At 59.3% G+C, this 21,821-nt stretch overlaps 1 protein-coding gene across 2 annotated transcripts in view; it reads right to left on the bottom strand.

The window, feature by feature from the left end:
• The window catches only part of PPP2R2C (protein phosphatase 2 regulatory subunit Bgamma), a 134,127-nt gene that overhangs the window by 3,441 nt on the left and 108,865 nt on the right, over nucleotides 1-21,821 (bottom strand). For both annotated transcript variants that reach the window (XM_027600554.2, XM_027600555.2), the window contains exons 7-8: nucleotides 12,676-12,845; nucleotides 7,319-7,410 (exon numbers count right to left, since the gene is read on the bottom strand). In XM_027600554.2, the coding sequence (XP_027456355.1) occupies nucleotides 7,319-7,410; nucleotides 12,676-12,845 (262 nt within the window). The remainder of the gene's footprint in view (nucleotides 1-7,318; nucleotides 7,411-12,675; nucleotides 12,846-21,821) is intronic.

Here is a 21,821-nt window from a genome sequence, read left to right as displayed (position 1 = left end):
AGGGAGCCAGGCAGGGAGAGGGGGGCAAAATGAGGAGGGAGGGCATTCCAGGAAATGAGGGCCCCTTCAACGTTCTTCAGGAGGGTGCGTACAGATTGGAACTCCTTTCCTCCCTTGGGAAGCTAAGCGTGTTTCTTGGGGTGTCACTGCTCCGAGACAGAGCCCCGTGGACCCCTAGTTTACAAGGGTTATGCACATAGGCCATGTCTTCAAGATCGCCCGAGTCAGGGGAACAATGCAGACGAGCAGGAGATGCTGGAGGCAGACGTCCCCTGGACAGACCGGGAGACGTTCTCATATCAGGCACCTGGGCTGTGGGAGGTCAGACGCTCCCGGGGGTGGCGCGGCGGGGGGGGGGGGTTCGGAGGCCCTGGATGGTGCTGAGTCACAGGCTGAAAATGACATGTCCCCTTCCATGGGAGAACGTGGGCTGCTAAACACACACGAGGAGAGTAGACGCGGGGCCTCCCTCCCCGCAGCATCTCTACCAGAGCCGGTGGGCCATCTCTCAATGTCAGCCCCTTCTAGAGGGTGGGGCGGGGTGTGTGGTGGGGAGGCCTCACAGTGGCCTGGCTCCTGGACCTGCCCGAGGGGAGCGATCTCCCCGGCAGAGGGCAGGGGCTGGGCTGACAACTGTCTGTCTCCTTTCCCACTGAGAAGGCAGCCCCTCGGAGTTCCGATCCTTCCCAGGAAGGACCTCGGGTTCTCGGCGACTGGCGAGTCTTGGCCAATAGTTCCTTGGAGGGAAGTAGAGGTTTTGGGTTCCCACCCACGAGCGGCTTCGGGGCCTCCCCTGCCTGCCCTGCACGTGCGGTTCCTGGAAACGGCCTGCACCCACGAGGCGAGGCTTTGAGCCAGAGTCCACAATCTGCAGGGCCACCCTCTGGTGTCCCCTCCCCCTGCCACCCAACCTGCTTTGTCAGACCTTGTGTTGTGAGATCAGTGGGCGGGGGAGGGTGCTTGGGGGCAGTGGGGGTGGAAAACCTCATCCAGAAAGCTGTTCTTCTGCGATGTTCCTGGGGTGTCCAGGCAGAGGACAGAGGGCACATGCCAAGTGGGTGACTGGAGAGGAGCTCCATAAAGAGGTTATGCACAAATGTTCTGGAAGGTTCTAAGGGAACCACAGGGAAAGTGCCGAGCCCTGGGGCTGCAACATCCCCCCCAGGCCTGAGGGGTGAGGGGAGGAAGGCTGACAGAGACAGAGAGAGGTGGCTGACTAGAGTTGTGCCCACAGGGACACAGTTGGCTCAGAGGACAAGGAGGGAGGTGGGACAAATACCCTGTCTCTCTCTGCTGCCCTCAGACCTCCTTCTGGTGTCCCCACTGGTTGAAGCTGGCCTCAAGCCAGAGGGCATGGCGGCCATCGAGCCAGCCCCTGACGGTCGGGAGCCAGAGGGGCAGGCGGGGAACGCCTCACAGCGCTAGCCACCGCGGGCAAGCGTCGGGGGGGGCCTGTCTCTACCACTCGGTGGGGGCTCCTGGGGCAGGCGTGTCTTGTCTGAGCCCCAGGGCCTGGCTTGGCCTCATCAGGGCAGCAAATGCCAACCCTCAGCCGCAAACACAATGGGGCCAAGCCGAGCACCCTGGCCTGGTGCTCGGGGAAAAGGCCACAGATGCTCTGCGAACCATAGGGAAGGAAGGGCCAGAAGCTTCTCTTGTTCACTGCGGCACGTGCAAGTTCAGAGCACCCCGTGGGTGCTCTAGGGGTATCTGCGGGTATGAGTGAGTGAATGCAGCAGAAGGGTCACAGGCCTTCCCAACTCCCCCCGGGGGGAGTCCTAGGAAAGCAGCAGGCCGCCTCGCCCACCCCCACTCTCCACCTGACCCGGGACAGGGCCGCGCGGGCGGAGGGGCCTCTCTGTAGCTGTGCCTGGGGGAGGGGCGCAGCCAGGCAGTTCAGCCTTTTCTGGAGGTCTGTGGCATCTCTGGAGGGGAAGGCAGGCTGGCTCTACGCTCTTCTGTTCCCTAACTCTGCCCATATAACCTTAATCCATGGGAACAAACCCGCTGCTTGTAGAGACAAAGACATGGCTCGTGGGGAGGTGCAGGGCCGCGCTGTGTGGGGAGAGGCCTTCCCGCTCCCACCTTCCAGGAGAAGCCCCTCTCCTCACACATCAGTTTGACCCGACGACGGCCGGGTTGGCTCGGACTTCGCCCCAGGTTGTGACCCGTGAGGCCTCTCCCGCGTAGCACGGATCCCCCCGTGTGAGAACGGGGAGTGGGCTGGTGACTTCGTCACTGGAACCCAAGCCCACGGGGCTTGTCACAGAGCTGCCCTCAGAGCTGGCGTGCGGGCCAGTGGCAGCCCTCGGAATCCAGGCGTCTGGCCACCGCAGCCAACAGGTGACAGTCCAGCATGGGACCCTGGGCCAGGCCAGGCCATCACCCGAGTGCCCTCCCTCGAGCTGCAGTTCAGAACTGAGACCAGGCCACGGGAAGGGGACAGTGGGCAACAGGTCAGAGACCCAGAGCGGTTCTCCTGCGGAAAGGCAGGCCCCCTACATCAGGCCCCAGGGAGCCCACTGGAGACGTAGGGACGCCAGCCAGTCCAGGGGGCTCCCGGGGCCCAGCCCGTGGAGTGCCCGTGTTAGGGGCTTTAGAAGGCCCGTGCTGGAGGACAGAGCTGGGGACCAGGACCAGATGATGTCAGCGTTGCCACCAAGGCTGAGGGGCAAGAGGGGCCACCCTGCGGCCCAGTGCCAGAGTCCTGAGGCTGATGGGCAGGGGGCTGCAGGGGGCTCGTTGGTTAACTCTTGCAATAACGAGTGGACATTCAGGGACAGATCCTCATGCAGCCCAGGAGGTGACGACCCCACTGGGGAGTTTCTGCACACATCTCTTGCTTTCCAGAAAGGGGGTATGTTTTCTCGAAGGCTCCACCCGGGTCTCTGTGGTGGACGGTGGATGGGAAACCCCGGCCCCCGGGGCCACCCCCAAGGGTGTACGCGACCCAGCTCTTGTCCATCCTCAGATGCCCTGAGCGTGGTTTGACTCCAGCCCTTCTCCTCTACCTTCACCGCCCACATCACCCTTGTCTCTGGCCCCGAGGGACGGCTGCAACAGCCTGCTCACTGGTCCCCCTGCTTCTGACCCCCAAGCCCATTATCCCCCATGCTGGACTCTCTCACAGCACCCACCCCAGGGACGCCCAAGAGCCCCTATTCACCCTGAGACTTAACCTCTGCCCTCAACACCGAGCTATGGCCACATCCGTTGGCCCTCAACATCAGCTATGGCCACTTCCTTTCCTGAGGCTTTTGCCATGCTGTTCCCTATGCCCCAGTGCCCTTCCACCCTCTGTGGGCAAATTTCTACTGGTTTCTTGAGACTTGAGGGCACCTCCTCCAGGAGGCCATCCCCAGACCCCTCCCCTGATGGGCCCCCAGCCACTCCCCTCCTGCCCAGGGCTTCCCTCTGAGCTTTGCTCTAGTCTGTGCCCCACAAACCACAGGGTCCTGCCACATAGGCACGGTCCCACTTCTGCTGTGTCCCTGGTGCCCTGTGCTCTTGGGGGTCCCAAGACTGGAATCTGCAGATGCCAGGCTCATACCTGCACAGACAGGAAGCACGTTAGGGGCAGACTGTGCCACGCGCCCTGCAGAGGGGGATGCTCAGACCTCGGGGGTCACCAGCTGGGATGAACTCTGACCTCCCGACCCAGGACAGCAACCCATCAGGCCTGTCTGGCTCAGCAGACAAGGGCGGAGTCAGGGGGACCCGCCTGTGGCCCTGCCAGATGCCCCCCTCGCTCGCACAGCGGGTGCCCCCTGGTGTCAGGTGCTGTGCCAGGCTGGGCCATGGGGAAGGCCCCCACCTGCCAGGAGCCCACAGCAAATGCACAGGTAGGCCATGCTGATGGCCCAGATGCCCTTGGCCGCAAGCTTTATTAGAAGGTGATTCCTGCTTTTGCTCCCTCCTCGGCACCGACTGTGCCCGGCCCTGGGACTCAGGGGACATTGCTGAGATGCCAGCAAGAGAAGGGGGGCTCTCCCCTTCCCCCAGGGCGAGCAGCTGTGGCACCCCCTCCTTCGTCTGGCCTCACCCTGTGACCTCCGCCCTGCACCGGGCTGCCCTATTCGGTGGTCACTCCCAGAGCCTGCAGAGGAGAGGGGCCACCTGTTGGCCACAGACCCACCCGGGGTGCTCACAAAACCCACAGCAGTCCTCCTCGGGGGCAGACTCAGGAGCCCGGGGCCAGGACGCAGCTGTGGTTTCCAACACCCACACTGGATGGCGAGTCTGAGATCCCCATGGGGCCAAGGCCTCCCCTCCCTGGGCCCAGAGCAGCTGCTGCGGAGCTCAGACTGGGGTCAGGAACGTGGTGGGGCAGCCCCAGGCTCTGGGCGGTCAGGGGCTGGTGCCTGGCCCTCACTGTAAAAAATGGGGTCAGAGGCCTTTCTCTCTCCACCTGCTTTACTTGGGCCTTAAAGGCAAAGGCACGCCCCGAGCCCAGGTATCGTGGGCAGGTGCTCGGGCCAGCACCCCCGGGTCCAAGTTTTAGCTCTGCCCTTAACGTGTCCCCCACCTTCATGCAGGCTTTTCCATCAATAAAAGGGGGGTAACGAGGAACCCCAACTCCTGGTGAGCATGGTATGGGATTCTTGGTAAAACAGGGCAGTGTGGGGCCCGGGAAACTCCAAGAGGTATTCCTTGATTCTAATCGTTGCCCTGGCCTGAAGGCCCGGCTTGGTCTGAGACAGGATGCCCCAACTAGGGCAGTGGAAGGAAAGAGTGGATGAGGCATGATTCTCAGGGAAGGGTCCTGCTGGAGCACCCCCCCCACCTCCAGGCCAGGAGGGCAGAGAAAATGGGAAGGCAGCTGCCCCCAGTCCCCTACCCCAGCTTCTGATCCACCAAGGGGAAGGCCGAGTGAGGTCACTAAAGTCACTGGCAACCCACAAAATTGGGCAGAAGAGGGAGCCCCGTCCCCACCTGCAAGGAGGAGGGTCTCTCTCATCTCAGAGCACCAGGTCCCAGCTCCCTGCAAACCACGCCAGGACAGAATGGCCCACTGCTTACATTCCAGAAGGTTCCCTTAACAGAAAAAAGCCCCTGCCGCTGGACTGTGTCTAGACAGGTTGCTTCACCTCTGCTCGCCTCATTTTCTTCATCTGCATGGGGGGGGGCTTCAGTCACCGCTCTTGTCCCCAGGGCTCTTTGCACTGGGCACAGCTGAGGGACTATGGAGCTCCGGGCTCTACACGCCCCCTGCTGGCCAAGCGAGGTATCCAACAATCGTGTCCAGGCTGACTGGCTCAGAAAGTAAGCCCGGAACCTGAAGCCAATCCGACCCTCCAAGAGACCTTCCCATAGACACCGGGAGGGTTGTGGGCGGTGAGGTCAACGCCAGGGGAACTATTTAGGAGCGTCAGCCCCAGCAGCGACGGGAGCTGCAGGACAGGGTGAGGCTAGTGTGTAAGGAGAGGTAGGAAGGCACAGAGATGGGAACAGAGCAAGCGATGGTCCCAGGGTACACCTGAGCCCTGGGGTAGCCTTGCCTATACCTGCCCAGAACAAGCTTAGGCTTGTCTGACTTTCTGCAACTGGCAGATGCCTGGTTGACACAAATCTCTTTGTCCTAGGCAGAACAGATCAAGGAGAGCTTCCTGGAGGAGGTGTTCAGGATGAAGTGGAAGGAGGTGGCCCACCCCAATGCCTTCTGGAACATTAATAGCCACTGACTAGACAGCCCTGAGACCCCTAAGGAGTAGCTCAGGGTGGGCTGGGCCCCAGTCACACCCCCAAGGGCACCCCATCCAACAGGGAAGGCAAGCGGAGGCAAGGAGAAAACGTGATAAATGCCAAGACATAGATAGAAGATGCAGGAGGTTGGGCGGGGGGGTGGGGGGGGGGGAAGCAAGATGGAGAGGGCCCTGAGGGCTTCCTGGAAGAGACAGCCTTCAGTTGAGTCAGTAATCTGAGGCGACCCCAGGAGTGAACTAGGTGCAATGCAGCCAGGATTTCAGGGTACGGCAGCAGAGCTGGTTGTGAAGGGGAACCACTAAGGGGAGTGGCAGGACCCCCAGGGATGGGGGTGGCTGCCATGTAAAGTGCATGGCAGGAAGTGGCATGAGAGGCACTGGGAACAGAGCTGAGCTCCAGGCTGGGCACCAACCAGGACAAGCTTGGCGGCTCGTCTCTTGGGAGCCAAGCGTGGTCTGTTCACGAGTACCCCCTGGTGGTGACGTGGAGGAAGGGCGTGCAGCAGTCACGGCCAGTGGAGAACCCCCCCAGTAGTGTTGGAATCCCCTTTAGCCAGCAATAAGTCTCTCTCCTGAGATTCTAATGGACCCCCCACCCCAAGAGCCACTGCTGGTGCTCACTGGGGAGCCCCCAATGTGTCAGGGTCTGAAGCTCAGGGGTATCTGAGAAGCCCTGTCCTGACTGGGGGTGTCTGGGGGTCAGCCTGAGTGCAGGCACCTGGAGGGAATACCGTGTGTCCCTTCTGACCCTCTGTGTCAGCCTGGTCTCAAGGCAGGGACTCCACCCTGGTTTTCTAAATGTTACTGGACAGACCTCCTTTGATCAGCATGTTGGCGTCTGATGGAGAGCATTGCCCTGCTCAGAGACCCCTGTGGGCCAGGGGAGCCCCAGGATGTCAGCAGCAGCCCTAGGGGATCCCTACCCCCAGACACGGTGGCCCAGCCCCACGTGGGGCCAGCCTGTGTGCAGGTGGCTCCCTCCCGGCCTGTCCCTGTGGTTTCTGGGCCCTCCTCCCCACCCCCACCCTATGGTCTCAGCGTAGGCCTTCCTGTCTGGACCTGCCCTGGGCTGAGCCAGCAATGGGGAATCGGGAGCTCACATCAGGCCATTTCCTGGGTGGGTGGGGCTGTGAGACGTGGCTGGACTTGGGGAACCCCTGCCAGCCCCAGAGGTGGGTGAGTTGGAATGTGCCACCCCCCCCCCCCCGCTGCCCCAGCAGGCCTGACCTAGGGGAGCTGCCAGAAAGAGGAGGGTGCAGCTCTGATGCGGGGTGGGGGTAGGGTGCATGCCACTGGCTGAAGCTCTCCGCCCCAGGGAGGTACAGCCCTCAGTCCCGACAACCCAGGGAAGTGGCCGTGTGGCTAGGGACCCAGACGGACAGTTTCCACTAAGGAGACCAGGGCTCAGGGTGGAGGCAGGTGTAGTCATGGACAGCGGCGTCCTATTCTGCCCCAGCGTGGGCGGGCTGAGGGCTCCGGGCGCCGCAAGGAGCCGTGGGCCCCCCCTCCGACACCGTCACTCAACAAGGCTCACGAACAGCACATTCGCACGATGCTAGGTCAGCAGCCCAGGCCCTGCCCAGCGAGGGGGCCTCGGCCTCAGGTCTGGGGGTTACCTGTCGCTCCCGTTCCAGGCACATTCAAACTTGTCGAAAATGCAGTCGTTCTCATACAGGGAACAGAGCTTGCTCCGAAGGTAATCATGGACCTAGTGAGAGAAGGCGCAGGCTGAGCTGGGGCAGGGGGCGTCCTGGCCCCTGCAGCGAGAAGCGTCTCCCTGAGGAGTGAGGGGCTGTGCCCCCGGGGGAGTCCAGATGGCCCTCCCGACTCAGCCCTGCTTATTGAGAAGGGCCCACCGCCTGTCACGGCTGACCCCTGAGCTGTGGCCAGAGAGGGGACAGTCACAGTGACAAAGGGAACCACACCGTAGGGACCAAATCCCGGCTCCACCCCTCCCCCAGCTGTGTGATCCTGGACAAGTGACTTCACCTCTCTGAGCCTTGGTTTCTTCCTCCTTCGAGTGATAAGAGCACATACCTCATGGGCTGTTGTGGGATCAACCCAAGGAGGCTGCCTGGTGTAGGGTCTTGCCCTCTGAGGATAGTAACAGTCACCCTGAGCACAAATCATGGAGGAAAGGGGAAGGCGAACGCACACGTTCCTCTCGAACATGATCTCAGTAGGCGTCATTTGTCCTGTTTTGTGGATGAGGCACTGACCCTCAGAGAGGGTGAGTAACTGGCCCAAAGTCACACAGCTTATAAGTGGAAGACCAGGACCCTTTTCCAGAGTCACCTGATACCACGGGAGAGATGGCGATGCCCCTGGGGCCGCGTCCACCTCCCAGCAGCCTGATCCCCAAGCTCTACACCCAGAGGGCCTCGTGGGGGCTGGCTCCCTGCAGACGATGTGGACCTGCCCCCTGGGTGGGGCAAGGGGAGGGGACGGCGGTAACCCAACCCCGAACGCCTGTGTGACCCAGAGAGTCACTTAACCTCTGTGAGCCTTAGGTTTCCCACCTCGAAAGGGGGTCACGAGACCCCCCCCCAAGCAGACAAGTGCGGAGCAAGGCACCGATAGGTATTTGGGACCCTGATTAACTCCGGAGGCACAGACAGAAATACAGTTCAACTCCTACTGGGCAGCGACTCAGGCCACAAGCCAAGGGTCAAGGGCAGGGAGGGGAGGGGGGGAGGGGAGAGGAAAGAAAAAGGTCATCCGTTTCTGTCTGGGAACCTCTTACTCATCTTTAAAAGGAGGGGTGCCCCACCGGCCGCTCCCATGGGTCCCCCAGGCTGAACCGTCTCATCCCCTCCGGAGTGTCAGGGGCATCTGTGGCTCCGTCTGTGTTCGTGTGGACCCCCTCCCCTCCGAAGGTTCGCCCCGGTCTCACACGGTGACTTCCCCACCTGCCCGCCCAGCCATGAAGGGGGCTCCACGGCCCTTGCCCCCAACCCCGCCCGCACTCCTGTGCGATCCCCTCCATGCTCCGATGACGAAGCACACAGGGGACCATCCAGCTGCCAAGGGGGTGGGCAAGGGGCCCATGGAGGCTGCCCACTGCTGAGCCCCGGGTCACTCCAGCGTCCCCCAGCCTTCCCGGCACAAAGGCCACCAACAACAGCATCCCTCCCCACACCTCGTCAGTCCCACCCCACAGGCCGCTGGTCCAGGATCCAAAGTGATCCAGAGCCCAGCTGCTTCTCCCCACGTCCTGTGCAGCTTCCTCTCCAAGCACCAGTTCCCAGCTCGTGGCAAACGCCTCCTGACTGCTCTCCCATGTCTGCCCATGCCCCCCAGCCCCAGTCTCTCTCCATGGGCAGCCAGGGAGACCCGTAAGAAACCAAGCTGGATCATGTCACACCGCTGCTCAAGACCCTCCAGGGCTCACAAACCCCCTGGGCTCTGCCCCCAATCACCTCTCTGACCTCAGACTCTTCTTCTCTCCCCACTGCTCACGCTGCTCCAGCTAGCCCCCCACCATTCCTTGACCACGCTAACCATGTGCCTGCCTCAGGACCTTTGCACCCACTGCTCCCTCCTCCGGGAGCACCTTCCCCCCAGATGGCTGATGCCCTCACCCCCCTCAGGCTCCAGCACCCCTACTTTCTTTGCCTCGGCCCCTGGTTTGCTTTATTTGTCACACTTTTTGCAGCCTGTGATTATTTTGTCTATTTGCTTGGTTTCCGGCCATCTTTCCTGTTGGAACGGACGCCCCTCGAGGCAGGATCTGTCTTGTTCCTCACAGTTTGCCAGTGGGGTGCACAGGGCCTGGTACATCACAGGAGCTTGATGCACTTTTTAGAATGAATGAGTGGGGTTAGAGACTTGACTCATGGCCCTCCAGGAGCTGCAAGGCTCTGGGTCCGGGCGAGGGCACGCAGTGGGGAGAGGATGGGCCTGCATCCCCAGCCAGAGGCTAGGAGGAGAAGGGTGAGCCTTGCAATGGGCTGAGAAGGAGGCCGAGAAGCAGGAAGGGGAGGGCCCAGGGGGCTATGCGAGGGACCCAAGAGAGGAGGCTGGGGTGGGGGTGGGGGTCTTGTGCATCTCCAAGACCTAAAGGGAGGGAAGCAGAGGGTAGGGCTCCAGGACACCTGGAAATGGCCCAAACCTGGGCTGGAGTCACTGGGTCAGGGACTCCCGCCCTCCTCCCATGGTGAGCGTGGCTGGGGGGCCGGGGGGAGCACCTGCCTCCATGGGAGCCGGCACGGCCAGGGGAAAGGCGACACAGAACCCCGGCAGGAGGAATCATGCCAGGTGACATTACAGCCACAGGCTGCCTCCGATGGGACACTGGCCTGCTTGTGAGTCCCCGAGAAAAATGGGAAACAGATGTGGGAGGGTGCTATTTCTTTCACACAGGTGCCCGCCTTGGGGAGCCTCCCCCCCTCGGCGAGCCCCCTGGCCCGAGGCCACGCCACGCCGACGCTCGCTGTGTGCCTGTCATCCAGGACCCTGGAGGGTGAGGCTGCGACTCCTACCTCCCCCTGAGCCCAGGGTCTAGCCAGGCACAGAACACACCTGCCGAATATGTGTAACGACTCAGATGAGTGGGGATAAATGGTGCCTGGCTTCACTGCCGCCCACAGACAAACTCTCGGGGGCTCGGGTTCAACCCCTCCAGGTCTGCCCTGCTGTGTGCACTCCTCTCCCTGTGCGGTCTCAGCAGCCTCACTGATGCACCCGTCCGAGCACAGGCACGAACCGGTCTCCCGCTCCCTCTCCTGGAGGGGGAGCGCCCTCTGATGGCAGGTCAAGGAAGAGCGTGGGCTCCCGGGAAAGCCATCCCAGGTGTGCGGTTTGTCAGCTCTGCTCCCGCAGATACACCGTTTAACTCCATTTTCTCCAAATAAACTGGAGTTGACAGAACACTGGCCCCACTTCCCAGGGCAGCTGTGAGGCTTTAGAAGAGGAAAAGTGTGCCAAGAACTCAGCTCAAGGCAGCGCATGCTGAGGGTTGGCTCACTCAACACCCATCCCCAACCCCTCTCCCCTACCTTCCTCAGAGAGGCTGTAAAACTACTCATGCCCCAGCCTCGTCACAGACGCATTCTGGCCAACAACTTGTAAGAAGTCTTCTGAGGAGTGTTCTGGGAAAGCTTCTGTGCTCCCAAGAAAACATCCAACAGACCCAACCAGCACGGACTCTCACATTTCCTCCTATTTCCTTCCTGGAATGTAGGCATAGTTCCTGGAGGTGGGGCAGCTATTTTGCCACCAGGAGGTGTCACACATGAAAGCAGGGAACCGATATACAAATGATGGTGGACTGGATCACAGGAGGAGCTGTTCGGACACCAAGGAGGTCCCAGAGCCACTTGCTGTTCCTGGATGCCCCCTTCCAGACTTCTTCTGAAGGGAGAGAAGTCCCTGTGCATTCAGCACTGTGAGTCAGCCAACCACAACCCTGCTGAACACAATTCTAGAGCATAATAGCCAAAAATGTTAGTTACCGTGTTGGTTTTATAGAACTATTGTGATTTTAGAATCAATAGGCCAGCAGGCCAAAAGCCAAGCACCGGCTCTCAGCCTTAGCTCCAGAACAGTCTCCTTCCACTTTATTGGGTCCTCATATGCTCTGAAGATCTCTGGAGGCTATGGACCCTCTCCCCGCAAAATGCCTGTATTAAACATAGCACCTAGTTTCAGGGTCTCTGGGCCTTTACTGACTCCAGGGCCTCGGAAGGCTGAGGGGCCCTGTGGATGTAGGGACAGTCATTCGCCGGCTGGCTCTAAGAGGGGCTGGTCACTCCTGCACCTGAGCCGGGGCTGTGCCATGTCTGCCCCAATCTCCGGCCTCTGCCATCTCCTGAGGGTCAGGGGAGGGGCTGATCCCCCCTGGGGTGGACAGTGTGAAGAGAGGCCTAGGTGACAACTGGGGGACTGGGCAGGACCTCGGGTAAACATGTGGCTAGCAATAGGGCTGCCACCAGGAGCCATGACAGCCCTTCCATGAGCCCTTCCCAGGAAGAGGTAGAAGCTCAGGGAAGGGTCTGAAGGGATCAGAAGTCCTTGTGGGCATATGGCCTCCAGACTGAGCTCCCGGTCTCTCCCCGCAGCTCTGCACCCTTCCCAGTGAGGCCCCCCTGCCTCCTGGGATACCCCTACTCCAGGCCCTGGCAGGGAGGGAGGACAGGGAAGGGGCTGGAGGGCCCCGAGGGCTCTGCATCCGTCACCGCCCAGCCGCGAGGGCAGGTCCCACTTGTCCTGCGTCTTGGCACCCGGGGATCCCTTCCCGCCAAGTGGAGCTGATGGTGCCCACCTCGTGGGGACAGTAAGGAACAGAGGTGACAAATGTAAGTGCGTGACCCCCTGTGGGCACCTAATACTTGGTGACACTGTGAGGGTTTGCCCGGGGCTTCTGGTGAGGTCTTCCTCTAACATCCCATGAATTTTGTTTTCCACCCCTAATAGAGCTGGGTGGATCACAACAGAAAACTGGTCAGTAAATACCTTTCCAGGGAGGGGTCTCCTGCTTCAGCCTCAGTGCCTGGCTTCCAAGGCCGGTGCCTGAGGATCTAGAAACATAGCATCCCCCCGCCGCCGGCCTCCTGCACACGCTCAGGAGGGGTGCTCCCCGGGGGTAGGGCAGCTCTTCTCCTTCCTTAACCTGGGCTGCAGCCCCCGGCTCCGAGGAGGGACCGCGTCCACACCCTTAGTCACCTGAACCCTCGAACTGGGCCGAGCCTGACGACGCTCATCCTTGTTCCCCTGGGTCCTGGGTCACAGAGGCCAGTGAGCGGACAGCACCCACTGACCCCGCGAGGCAGGACCGAGCAAGTGCTTCTGCTCTCGGCCAAGCTGGGGGGCTGGAGACGGACTGCCTGATTTCCTGAGCCTGAGTGCCTTCACCTCCAATACGGGAGTATGAAAGCCACCTCTGCGGCGAGGGATGTCCCCTCCGGGGGGATTCTGGGCACAGGGAAAGGAGGCCGGGGGGTCTCCCACCCCGCGGAGGGGCTGCAGCACCTACCTGGTAGGTCTCTATGGGCCTCGCCTCCATATTCAGGTCCCAGACTTTGACCGTGAGATAATCCCGGGTGAGCATGTACCGGCCACTGTGGCTGAACTTCACATCCGACACGGAGGAGATGATCTCCGAGAAGAAGGAGCGGTTACTGGGGTCCTCGGGCTCTTCGAACACTGCAGGGACAGAGAATGGACGGCCATCACCGGGCTGCTCGCCCCCACGGGCCAGAATAATAGACAACTCTGTTCCCATCCTGGGCTCTCGCTGGATGGTCCTTCCTTCATTCTTTCATCAAACCTGTAACTAAACACCTGAATGGGCCCTCCGAGGAGGGAAGGAGCAGCTTTTGGAACAACGTTTATTGACCATTTACTCTCAGCCAGATTCTGTGCAGAGCCCTACCGCGCATTACCTCATCTAACCTCCTGATAAAAACATCCGGTCAGTACCACTATCATTCCCATTTCATAGCCGGGAAAACTGAGGCATCGATGGCTAAAAACCATGCCCAAGACGCAGAGCTAGAAGAAAGTGGCGGATGGGGATTTGAACCCAGAGCGGCACTCGCTGTGCAGCACCCCACTGCCGCCTACTGGGGATGCTGAACGCCCGGACCACGGGGTGTCCTAAGATGCTTGCACATGCTGGGCAGTGTCCTGGACGAGGCTAGGCACGGCTTGGGGCCCTGGGCCTCTGCCCATGCCACACTGGGCATTCGCGGCTGAGCCCTGCTGGATTGTGGCAAAATCAAATCTCGCCAGAGATGGAGCTTGAGTCTCATGTGCCACCCGCCAGCCACCTCCTATTGTCTCGGACCAGGAGCTCCACACAGGAAGTTGCTTACATGGCTCCTGAAGGTGACAGCCTGCTGCCCCTAGCGGAGGATCCCACTCAGGGACAGAGTGCACAGTGAGCGGCTCCCCAGGCGGCATCCCCTCCCTGCTGCCCCGAAGAACCGGGCCCTCCCCGACGCATGGAGGCTCCCACACAGCAGGACCGGCTCTTCTGGGCTCAGTCTGTGGCTGGCCGTCTCACCAGGCTGCCCACCAACACGCTCACTGGTTAATCAGATCCCACGTGGCCCTGGTGCAGGGTGGGAACCAAACATGACCCAAGCGTCACCGTAGCGAACCAAGCTAACCAAGCATTAGCTCCGTAGGAGCTGGGCTGGGGTGGGCCCGGGGAGCGGGGAAGAGGATGGAGTGGTGGGCTGGCAGCTACTTACCAGCCAGTCTGGAAGGACTTAAACATTTGACAACCTTTCTAGCTGTCCCCATGGAAACTGGCTGAGAGGCTGCCCCTCCTGCTGGGCCCAGAGCCCCCAGCTCTGAAATAGGGAAGCAGAGAGCCGATCACATGTCCCAAGAGGCATGCCCTGCCTTCCAGCCGCCCCCCCCCGACCCCAAAGTCCCTCATCCTACTGCCCAGCTCTGTCCCAGTCCTGTACCTTTGGGACCCCCCCATCTCTCTCCTGTCCCAGGCAGATGCGGTTCCTGCCACTAGGGCTCAGAACAAAAGATGAGTTATAAAAGCATAAAATGTGGTCTGTCTCTTGCACCCCAACTTTGCCCCCCAGGCCCACCCCGGAAGTTTCCTCTGGCCAGCCTCCACCTAAATCCCCAGGGCCGGCCCAGCTCACTTCGCCCCTGCACCGTGCAGAGCATCCGGCAGGCGGTGCAGGGAGGGTCGGTGGGTGGGGACCAAAACCACAGGGGAGCCTCTGCCCTGGATGTCACGGAGCCACGGGCTGTGTCTCCTGCCAGCTTCCAGGAGCAGGACACCGCAAAGGTCAAGGGCTCAGAGGATGCTCTAATCAATAGCTGGAGACGGAAACCCCGAACGGCCCTCTGTCACCTCCGCTCTGCCTGTTCGCGGGCATTTCTGATGGCTTTTTCAGCACAAAAAGACCAGGGCTGCACTCAACGAATGGAAAGGATACAGACAGGTGTGAGAAAATTATACCTAGAAGTTCTTTTTTTACTTTTCAAACATTTCTGTGAATTTTTTTGTCAAAAGGTTGCAGACGGTCGTCTTCCGTGTCAGTTCCCGTCCCCGCCTCTCCCACCGCCCACAGGATCAAGATCCGGGCTCCTACGCGTAGCTGACAAGCTCTTTCCTAACTGGGCCCTCATGGGCCTGCTTCTCCAGCCACCCTCCAGTGGCCTTTCCGCCCGGGCCCCAGGGCCTCGAAAAGGGTGAGGCAAGCAAGGCCCCTCGGGCAGCACACTGAACAACTCACTGTCAGGGTCGCCTTAAATCAATGCCTCTTTCAACGCCCTGCCCTGCAGTACCAGGTAGCAGAGCAAAGCAGAGTTCAGGCAAGCCCCTGAGCCTGTCTGAGCCCAACTTCCTGGCCTGGAGAACAAAGCCATGCTGGGACCTCTGGAGGGAGTAACTGGGAGCACCCAGCTCAGTGAGGGACTCAGGTAGCGGCTCAGTAAAATCAGGTAGCTATTTTTATAACATTTTCTCATTGTTTTTTGTCCCTGAAATCTCCTTTCCCAGTTGTCTTTCCTACCAACTCCTATACATCCTTCAGAACCCCTACTCAAATGCCCTGTTCTATGTGCATCTTGTCCAGATGCTCTCCAAAGAAATATAAAGCTCACCCTTACTGCCCCCATGGCCTGGGGTACCCTCCTATATGGCATCAGCAGGGCTATGTGACCACTTCACGGGACTGTGAGCTCTTGGGGCAGGACTCCTTCCTCTGTCACTGGTCATCTGGTCATCTAAGCATCTCTGCCCAGCCTGAAGCCCTACTCAGAGCCCAGCCCTAGTCACAGAGTGCACGGATCTTCGGTGCTGCCTGCCAACACTGCCTCTTCTCTGTGCCTCTCCTGATACATTTCTTCCCCAACCTGATTCAATCCCACTGAAGTTTCCAGACCCAGCAGGGAAGGCTGTATCTGCTAGAAGTGGCCTCTGAGTGCCCACAGCTCTTGCTCTGGGTCCCTCTGGGTGGCACCTGCTCCATCCCAGTCCTGTTGGTGTCTCTGATCACGGGTGGGGAGGTGAGGGTGAAACAGAGAGGGCAGAGTTGATCAGACGGGGACAGGGCAAAGGAGGGATCAGAGTTAGACGGCAGAACTGCACTGGTTTGAGCCACATAGCCAGGGACAACTGTGCAGGCCAGTGAGGCCTTGGAGAGAAGCGGACAGACATACAGGGGAGGGGCTGCGTGGGGAGCGCAGGGAGACGCGGGCCTGAAGGAAGAGATGGGGTTCTACCGGGTTGTTGCTCCCGGCTGCCCTGGCATCGGGTCCCCCCTCTGCTCTGATACTAAACAAGGACAGCCACTGAATGATGAGCACGCGTCCAGGCTAGCCCCACCTCAGGCTCCAGGGGCGGCCCAGGCTAGCCTCCTGGGCAGAGTTCCAAGAGGAGCTGGCTAGGGTCCGTGCAGCAGAAGATGGAGAAGGAGTTGGATTGTGGATCACGGGGCACCCCCTGCAATCCTCGGCCACCGGGAAGGTAGACGGTGTGCCAAGCGGGGTGAAACAGGGAGTCACTACAAGGTGTTGGGCACAATGAATGCTCACTGATGAAGAGCTGACAATTGTCATTCTCTGCTAATGACCGTCCCCTGCTTGGCACCGTTTGATGAACCCCACTAGGCAAAATAAAAATAAAAATAAAAATAAATCCAACCCTCACTGTGGCCCTGGCCCCACATGATCTGCCCCCACCTCTCTGTCTTCGCACCTGTCAGCCTGCCCCTTCTCCCCACTGCAGTCAAGCTCCTCCCACCGGCTGTGACCCTTAGCCCCGCCTTCTGCTCCCTCTCTTCCCAGGCTCCTCCCACCTGCTGGAGGCCCTCAGCCCTGCCTTCTGCTCCCTCTCTTCCCAGGCTCCTCCCACCAGCTGGAGGCCCTTAGCCCCGCCTTCTAACCCTTCTCCTCCCACTCACTGGCTCTTTCGTTCTTTGAGGTGCAGAGAAGCCTCCTCGGGCCACCTTAATCAAGAGCCAACTGCAGCAGGGGGACAACCTCAGAAACGTTCCCCGCTTCGATGCTCCCATTTACTTGGCAGTCAGTTTGCCTACGACTGCACTCAGCTCCGTAAGGGCAGGAGCCTGCTCTCGGCACACAGCCTGCCGTCACCCCACCCTCTCCATTCCGCTGGCCTGCAAAGCCAGCAGGCCGGACCTTGCATGCGGATGCGGGACTGCCTTCCCTCCTCCACGATGCCCACCTGGCTCTGAGCATCAGCTGGCCCCCGCTGCCAACGTCACCCTACAGTTTATTCTTCCCCACTCAGCAGTCAGAGGGATCCTGTCAACACACAGCCAGGCCGGGTCACTCCCGGCTCAAACGCCCCTGAGGCGCCTGGCCTTTGGGAGGAAACCCAGAGCTCCTGCGTGGTCTGTAAAATCCTCTGGTTATGGACTGTCCTCTAAGTACACACCTCTCTGCCCGCACCTCCCACCTCTACCTGCTTTACTCCTGCCTTTGTACTGGCTGTCCCTCTGTTGGAGACAACTGCCCTGGCTTTGCCTCCAGGTATCTGGAGCCTCCCCGGCAGAGGGTGGCTGGTTCTGGTGCTTCTATCCCAGGTCCATTATCAGGAGTGAGTCCTGGGGATCTACCCGCCCCCCGGCTCCTTTCAATGAACCTGGCTCACCCACAGTCCCCCTGAGAGTTCTTAGTTCTCAAGTTATAAATCTCAGAGGAGATGAAGTGAGAGAAGGTACAAATTTATAGGCGTGGGGACTATTAGAGCCTCTATCCTAGCTCCCCCTAGCTGTGTGACCTTGGGAGAACACCTTAACCTCTCTGTGGCGCTCATGTGGTAAACAATACTGGCACCTAAAGACGTCCACATCCTAATCCCCCGAATGTGGCATATGTTACCCCACATGGCAAAAGACCCTGCAGATGTGATTAGGGGAAGGATCTGGAGCTACAGAGATTATCCTGGATTCTCCGGGCGGCCCTGCTGTCCCCACAAAGGTCCTCACCAGAGAGAAGTAGAAGGTCAAAGGCAGAGGAAGGAGATGGGAGATGGAGCAGAGGCTGGAGGCCGCACTCTGGAGATGGAGGAAGGGCCACAAGCCGAGGGACACGGGGTCCTCTAGAAGCTGGAAAAGTCAGGGGAAATATTCTCCCCTGGCACCTCTGGAAGAAAAGCAGCCGCGCCTGACTTCTAGACCTCTGCCCTCCAGAATTGTAAAAATATACGTCTGTGTTTTCACTCCATGAAATCTTTGGCAGTTTGTAACAGCAACCCAGAAAAGCCGGACGCTCGGCGTCCTCGTCTAGATCAAGGGCAGAGTGCCTCCGCCCCAGGGCGGCTCCAAGGATTTATCGGGACGTGAACCCAGAAGAGTAGTCCCCCCGCGTGTAGCAAGCAGTCAACAGACGTCAGGTCCCAGCGAGCACATCGCAGGGGTCCCACGAGGGGCAGCGGCTGACATGATCCCCTGTTCTAGGGCCCCGGCCCAGCCCACGCTCTGTGCTGTCGAAAGCAGAAATAACTGTCTATTTTGAGGCATCACGGAGGGTGTTTCCATGGTTACCCTGTCATAATGACTAGCAGACAAAAGCCTCGAATTTCCACGGCTTCGGAGGAAGACGTGAGGCTGTGGGCTGGGCAGCAGCGTGGCCCGAGCACCCCAGCTCTGCCCCCCAACGGAGCGCCGGGGGAAGCCACCGCATCACTCTGTGCCTCAGTTTCCTGAGCTGCCCCAGGGCAGAAATAAACATCCGCTTGTGTGATCCAGGACTCTCTTCATCCAGTGAAGGGAGAGTCCCTGCTTCACCTGTTGGGAGGATGACGCCGTGACCACGCATCTCCAGGTGCCCTTACCAGCCCCTCCTGAGTCTGGAGCAGCCACTGATTAACGGGCAGAAGCGAGGTATAAAGGAAGAGATCTAATCTCAGGGGCTCTTTAAAAACTCGGCTTGAACAACAACCATTTGTGTTCTGATCTGAAACAGCCTCACCAGCATCCCGCTAACTGGCTGCCAGCCGCCCGCCTGAGTCCTCAGGAGGGCTACGAGCTAGCAGGATCCGATCCTGGTGAAGCAGACACTCCATCCGCTCACTCACGACGACACGAGAGCAGGAGAATAAGCAGCGAAGCACACTTGGTGGAAAGAGACTGTGAACGATCCCCTTACGGGCATTAAAGGAGAGCTTCCTGTGCATGATACTGGGTTTGAGAATGGAAAAAATTGAAAATACACCATCTATTCCAATAGCAAACCTGTACAAACCAACCATCAAAACAGATCTACGAGTTTCTCTAAGACTTCAAGTTAGAGATTTAAACTAACCATTCCAGGCAAAGACAGTGGCCCAGCTCGTCTTCCAAGAGTAGAAGAATCCAAATAAAACTGGGCAAAGAGAGCATAAAAAAAGACAGTTGAAGACCAATTTCCAATTTCACCTATGAATGATTATGCAAAAAGCAGAATTTTTGCATTTATGCAAAAGTGTCTCAGCAAGAGCCCTGGCCCCGGGGCACCCAGGCACAGCAAAAGATCATGGTGGTCAGAGGCCACGGTGACCCTCCCTTCATGCCTGGGCCCTGCAAAAGCCTTCTGGAACCTCCGCGTGATCTCTGGGCAACCCTGAAGTTGTTATGTTCCCGGCAGCCCTGGGAGAGGAGGCGAGAAACACAAATGGAGTTGAGTCATCCAAAATGAAGTTCAAGTTCTTGCACTCTGGAGTTCGTGGGCTGATTCACACGCAGCAGACACCCCACCCCCACCCCCACCCCAGGCATGTGACAGCTACGGCCCAGAATCTTCGAGTGTGTGCTACACTTGGGAAGCGATGGCTGGCCTTGTGGGTGGCCGCTCTCTCAGACTCCTAGGGAACCGGATGACAAAAGCCAAGAAGGACTGACTTCCACCTCCAGCCCGCCAAGAAACGTCATAACAGTGTGGGGTGCACAAGGCTGTCTCTCTCTTCCCCAGATACCACCAGCCTTCCTGCACACACACACCTGTTTCCTGATTCAGAGTTGAAATCTGAGCTAAAATGCAAATATACAGACAGATGTAGAGAAGAACACGGTATCACTTTCCAGAGCCCACCGCTCAGGGACTATTTCTTGGCATATTTCTTTCCCCTGTTTTCTATTTCCATTTTTTTTTTTTTTTTTGGAGAATAGTCATTGCCTTGCTTTCTTACCCCCACCAGATATTTTAACATAATCACTTCCTCGTGTCATTAAAAATCTTCTAAATCAACATTCCAAATGACTAAACAACACTGCAGTATACAGATGGCATCATCATTCCCTTGTCATTTGCTCTGTTGGACGTCTAGAGTGGTTCTGAATTTGGTCACTTTATATAAAAAAAGCTGGGCCATGAAGTCTCATCCTACTTCCTTCCCATGGGGCTTGCATGGGCTCAGACTGGGTCCAGGAGTGCAGCCCAGACTCTTCCCCAACCTCATTCCGTGCCAGTCTGACCCAGAGCTGCACACAGACAAATCTCCAGGCCACCTGTGGCCTGAGCCACAGAACAATGGCCCCCAGAGCTGTCTGTACCCTAATCCGCAGCACCTGGGAATATGTTACGTTCCGTGGCAAAGGGGAAACTAAGATTGCCGATCAGCTGAATTATCCAGGTGGGCCCAATGGGGTCCCCAGGGTCCTTAAAAGGGAAAGCGGAGGCAGGAGAGACTGAGTGAGCGTGATGCAGCGTAAGAAAGCCTACAGCCAGGGCTGGCTGTGCAGATGGAGGGAGGGGCAGGGAACCAGGCATGGCAGGCGCCCCCAGAGGCTGCAGAAGTGGGGAGGCATGGATTGCCCCCTACAGCCTCCAGAAGGAACCAGCCCTGTCGACACCTTGATTTTTGCTGGGTAAGACCCATGTCAGACTTCCGAACCGCAAAACCGTAAAAGAAAAAAAATCGGTGTCGTGTTAAGCCACTAAGTCTGTGGTCATCTGTCTGGGCAGCCCTGAGACCTCGATACGGCCCCGGGCTTCTCTTAGGGGGCTGGGCGCCGTCCACACGCACACCTGGGCTTCCTGTCCATTCAGACACTGGCGACAACTCCACGCTTTATCCCCAGCCAGGACCCCGCCCCTGACTCCAGGCATCCGGCGGCCTTCTTGACAGCCCTCCCTGGAGCCCAACGCCATCTCACACGTACCGTGTCCAACACCAGCCTGCTGGCCCCACCTCTGCTCCTGGCTGCCCCGCTCCCAGCATGCCCGTTGTCCGTCCCAGGACAGGACCCCACCTTCACCCACCTCGCAAACCAAACCTCAGAGTCATCGTGGTCCACACTCCACTTGCCAAAGGCTACCAGCTCAGCCTTCAAAGAACACCCGGAATGGGGCCTGTCTCCCCACCTTGGCCATCCCACCCAGGCTGCACTGTTTCTTCTCAGTGAGAACCCTGGCAGGGGCCCCTCCCACCCCTGCTTACGTTGACCCCTCTGCAGTCTCTTCTTTCCAAACACCTGTCTCGTGACATCATGCCCTGCCCTCAGCCCCCTGCTGTTTTCCCACCTCACTTAGAATAAAACCGGATCCTTCCCGGGACCTACGGGCGCCCTAAGTCACTTACTTGCCTTGTGTGTCTCTCTGACCTCAGCTCCCAGCATCCTTCCCTTTGGTCACTGCATCTCAGGTCCCATCTCAGAGCCTGCAGTGTCCCCCTTCTAGAACATTCTTCCCCCCAGAGACTGCATGGCTCAACGGTGCCCAGGGTGTCTGTTCCATTGTAACTTCTCCAGGGAGAGGACTCTCCCTGCGCCCCGCTCCTTGGTGGCTGTTGTTGCTATCTGTCACCACCTCCTGACATCACACGACCCAGTGAGGAGTTCATCGTCTGTCTGCTAGTTCCTGCTGCACCCACCATGGCAGGAAGTGTCTGGAGCATAGCAGGTGGGGGCTCGGCTCTGCTCAGAGGGAGATCTGCTCTCGCCACCCTCAGTGCTGGCCACTCAGCCCTCAGAAGGAGGAGGGCTCAGTGCTGGGGACAAAGGCATTCCCGTGGGAGAGGTCTGGGCTCAGGGACAGGCGACAGCTGCTGGAGCACGTGCAAACCCAGAAAAGGGACGTGGTTCCCTGTGAGGAAGCTGGTGAGGAAGCCCCGGAGAGGGACTGCAGAGCGTGGGCTTGCCCGGAGAAGAGCCGTGTGGGGAGACGTAGGGGGACCGGACTTGGCCAAGGAGCGGGGAG

The sequence above is a fragment of the Zalophus californianus genome, chromosome 2 (genome assembly GCF_009762305.2).
Source record: "Zalophus californianus isolate mZalCal1 chromosome 2, mZalCal1.pri.v2, whole genome shotgun sequence".
Classification (NCBI taxonomy): domain Eukaryota; kingdom Metazoa; phylum Chordata; class Mammalia; order Carnivora; family Otariidae; genus Zalophus; species Zalophus californianus.
Note: the sequence above shows the minus strand (reverse complement) of the source record. Positions and strands in the feature narration are given on the sequence as shown.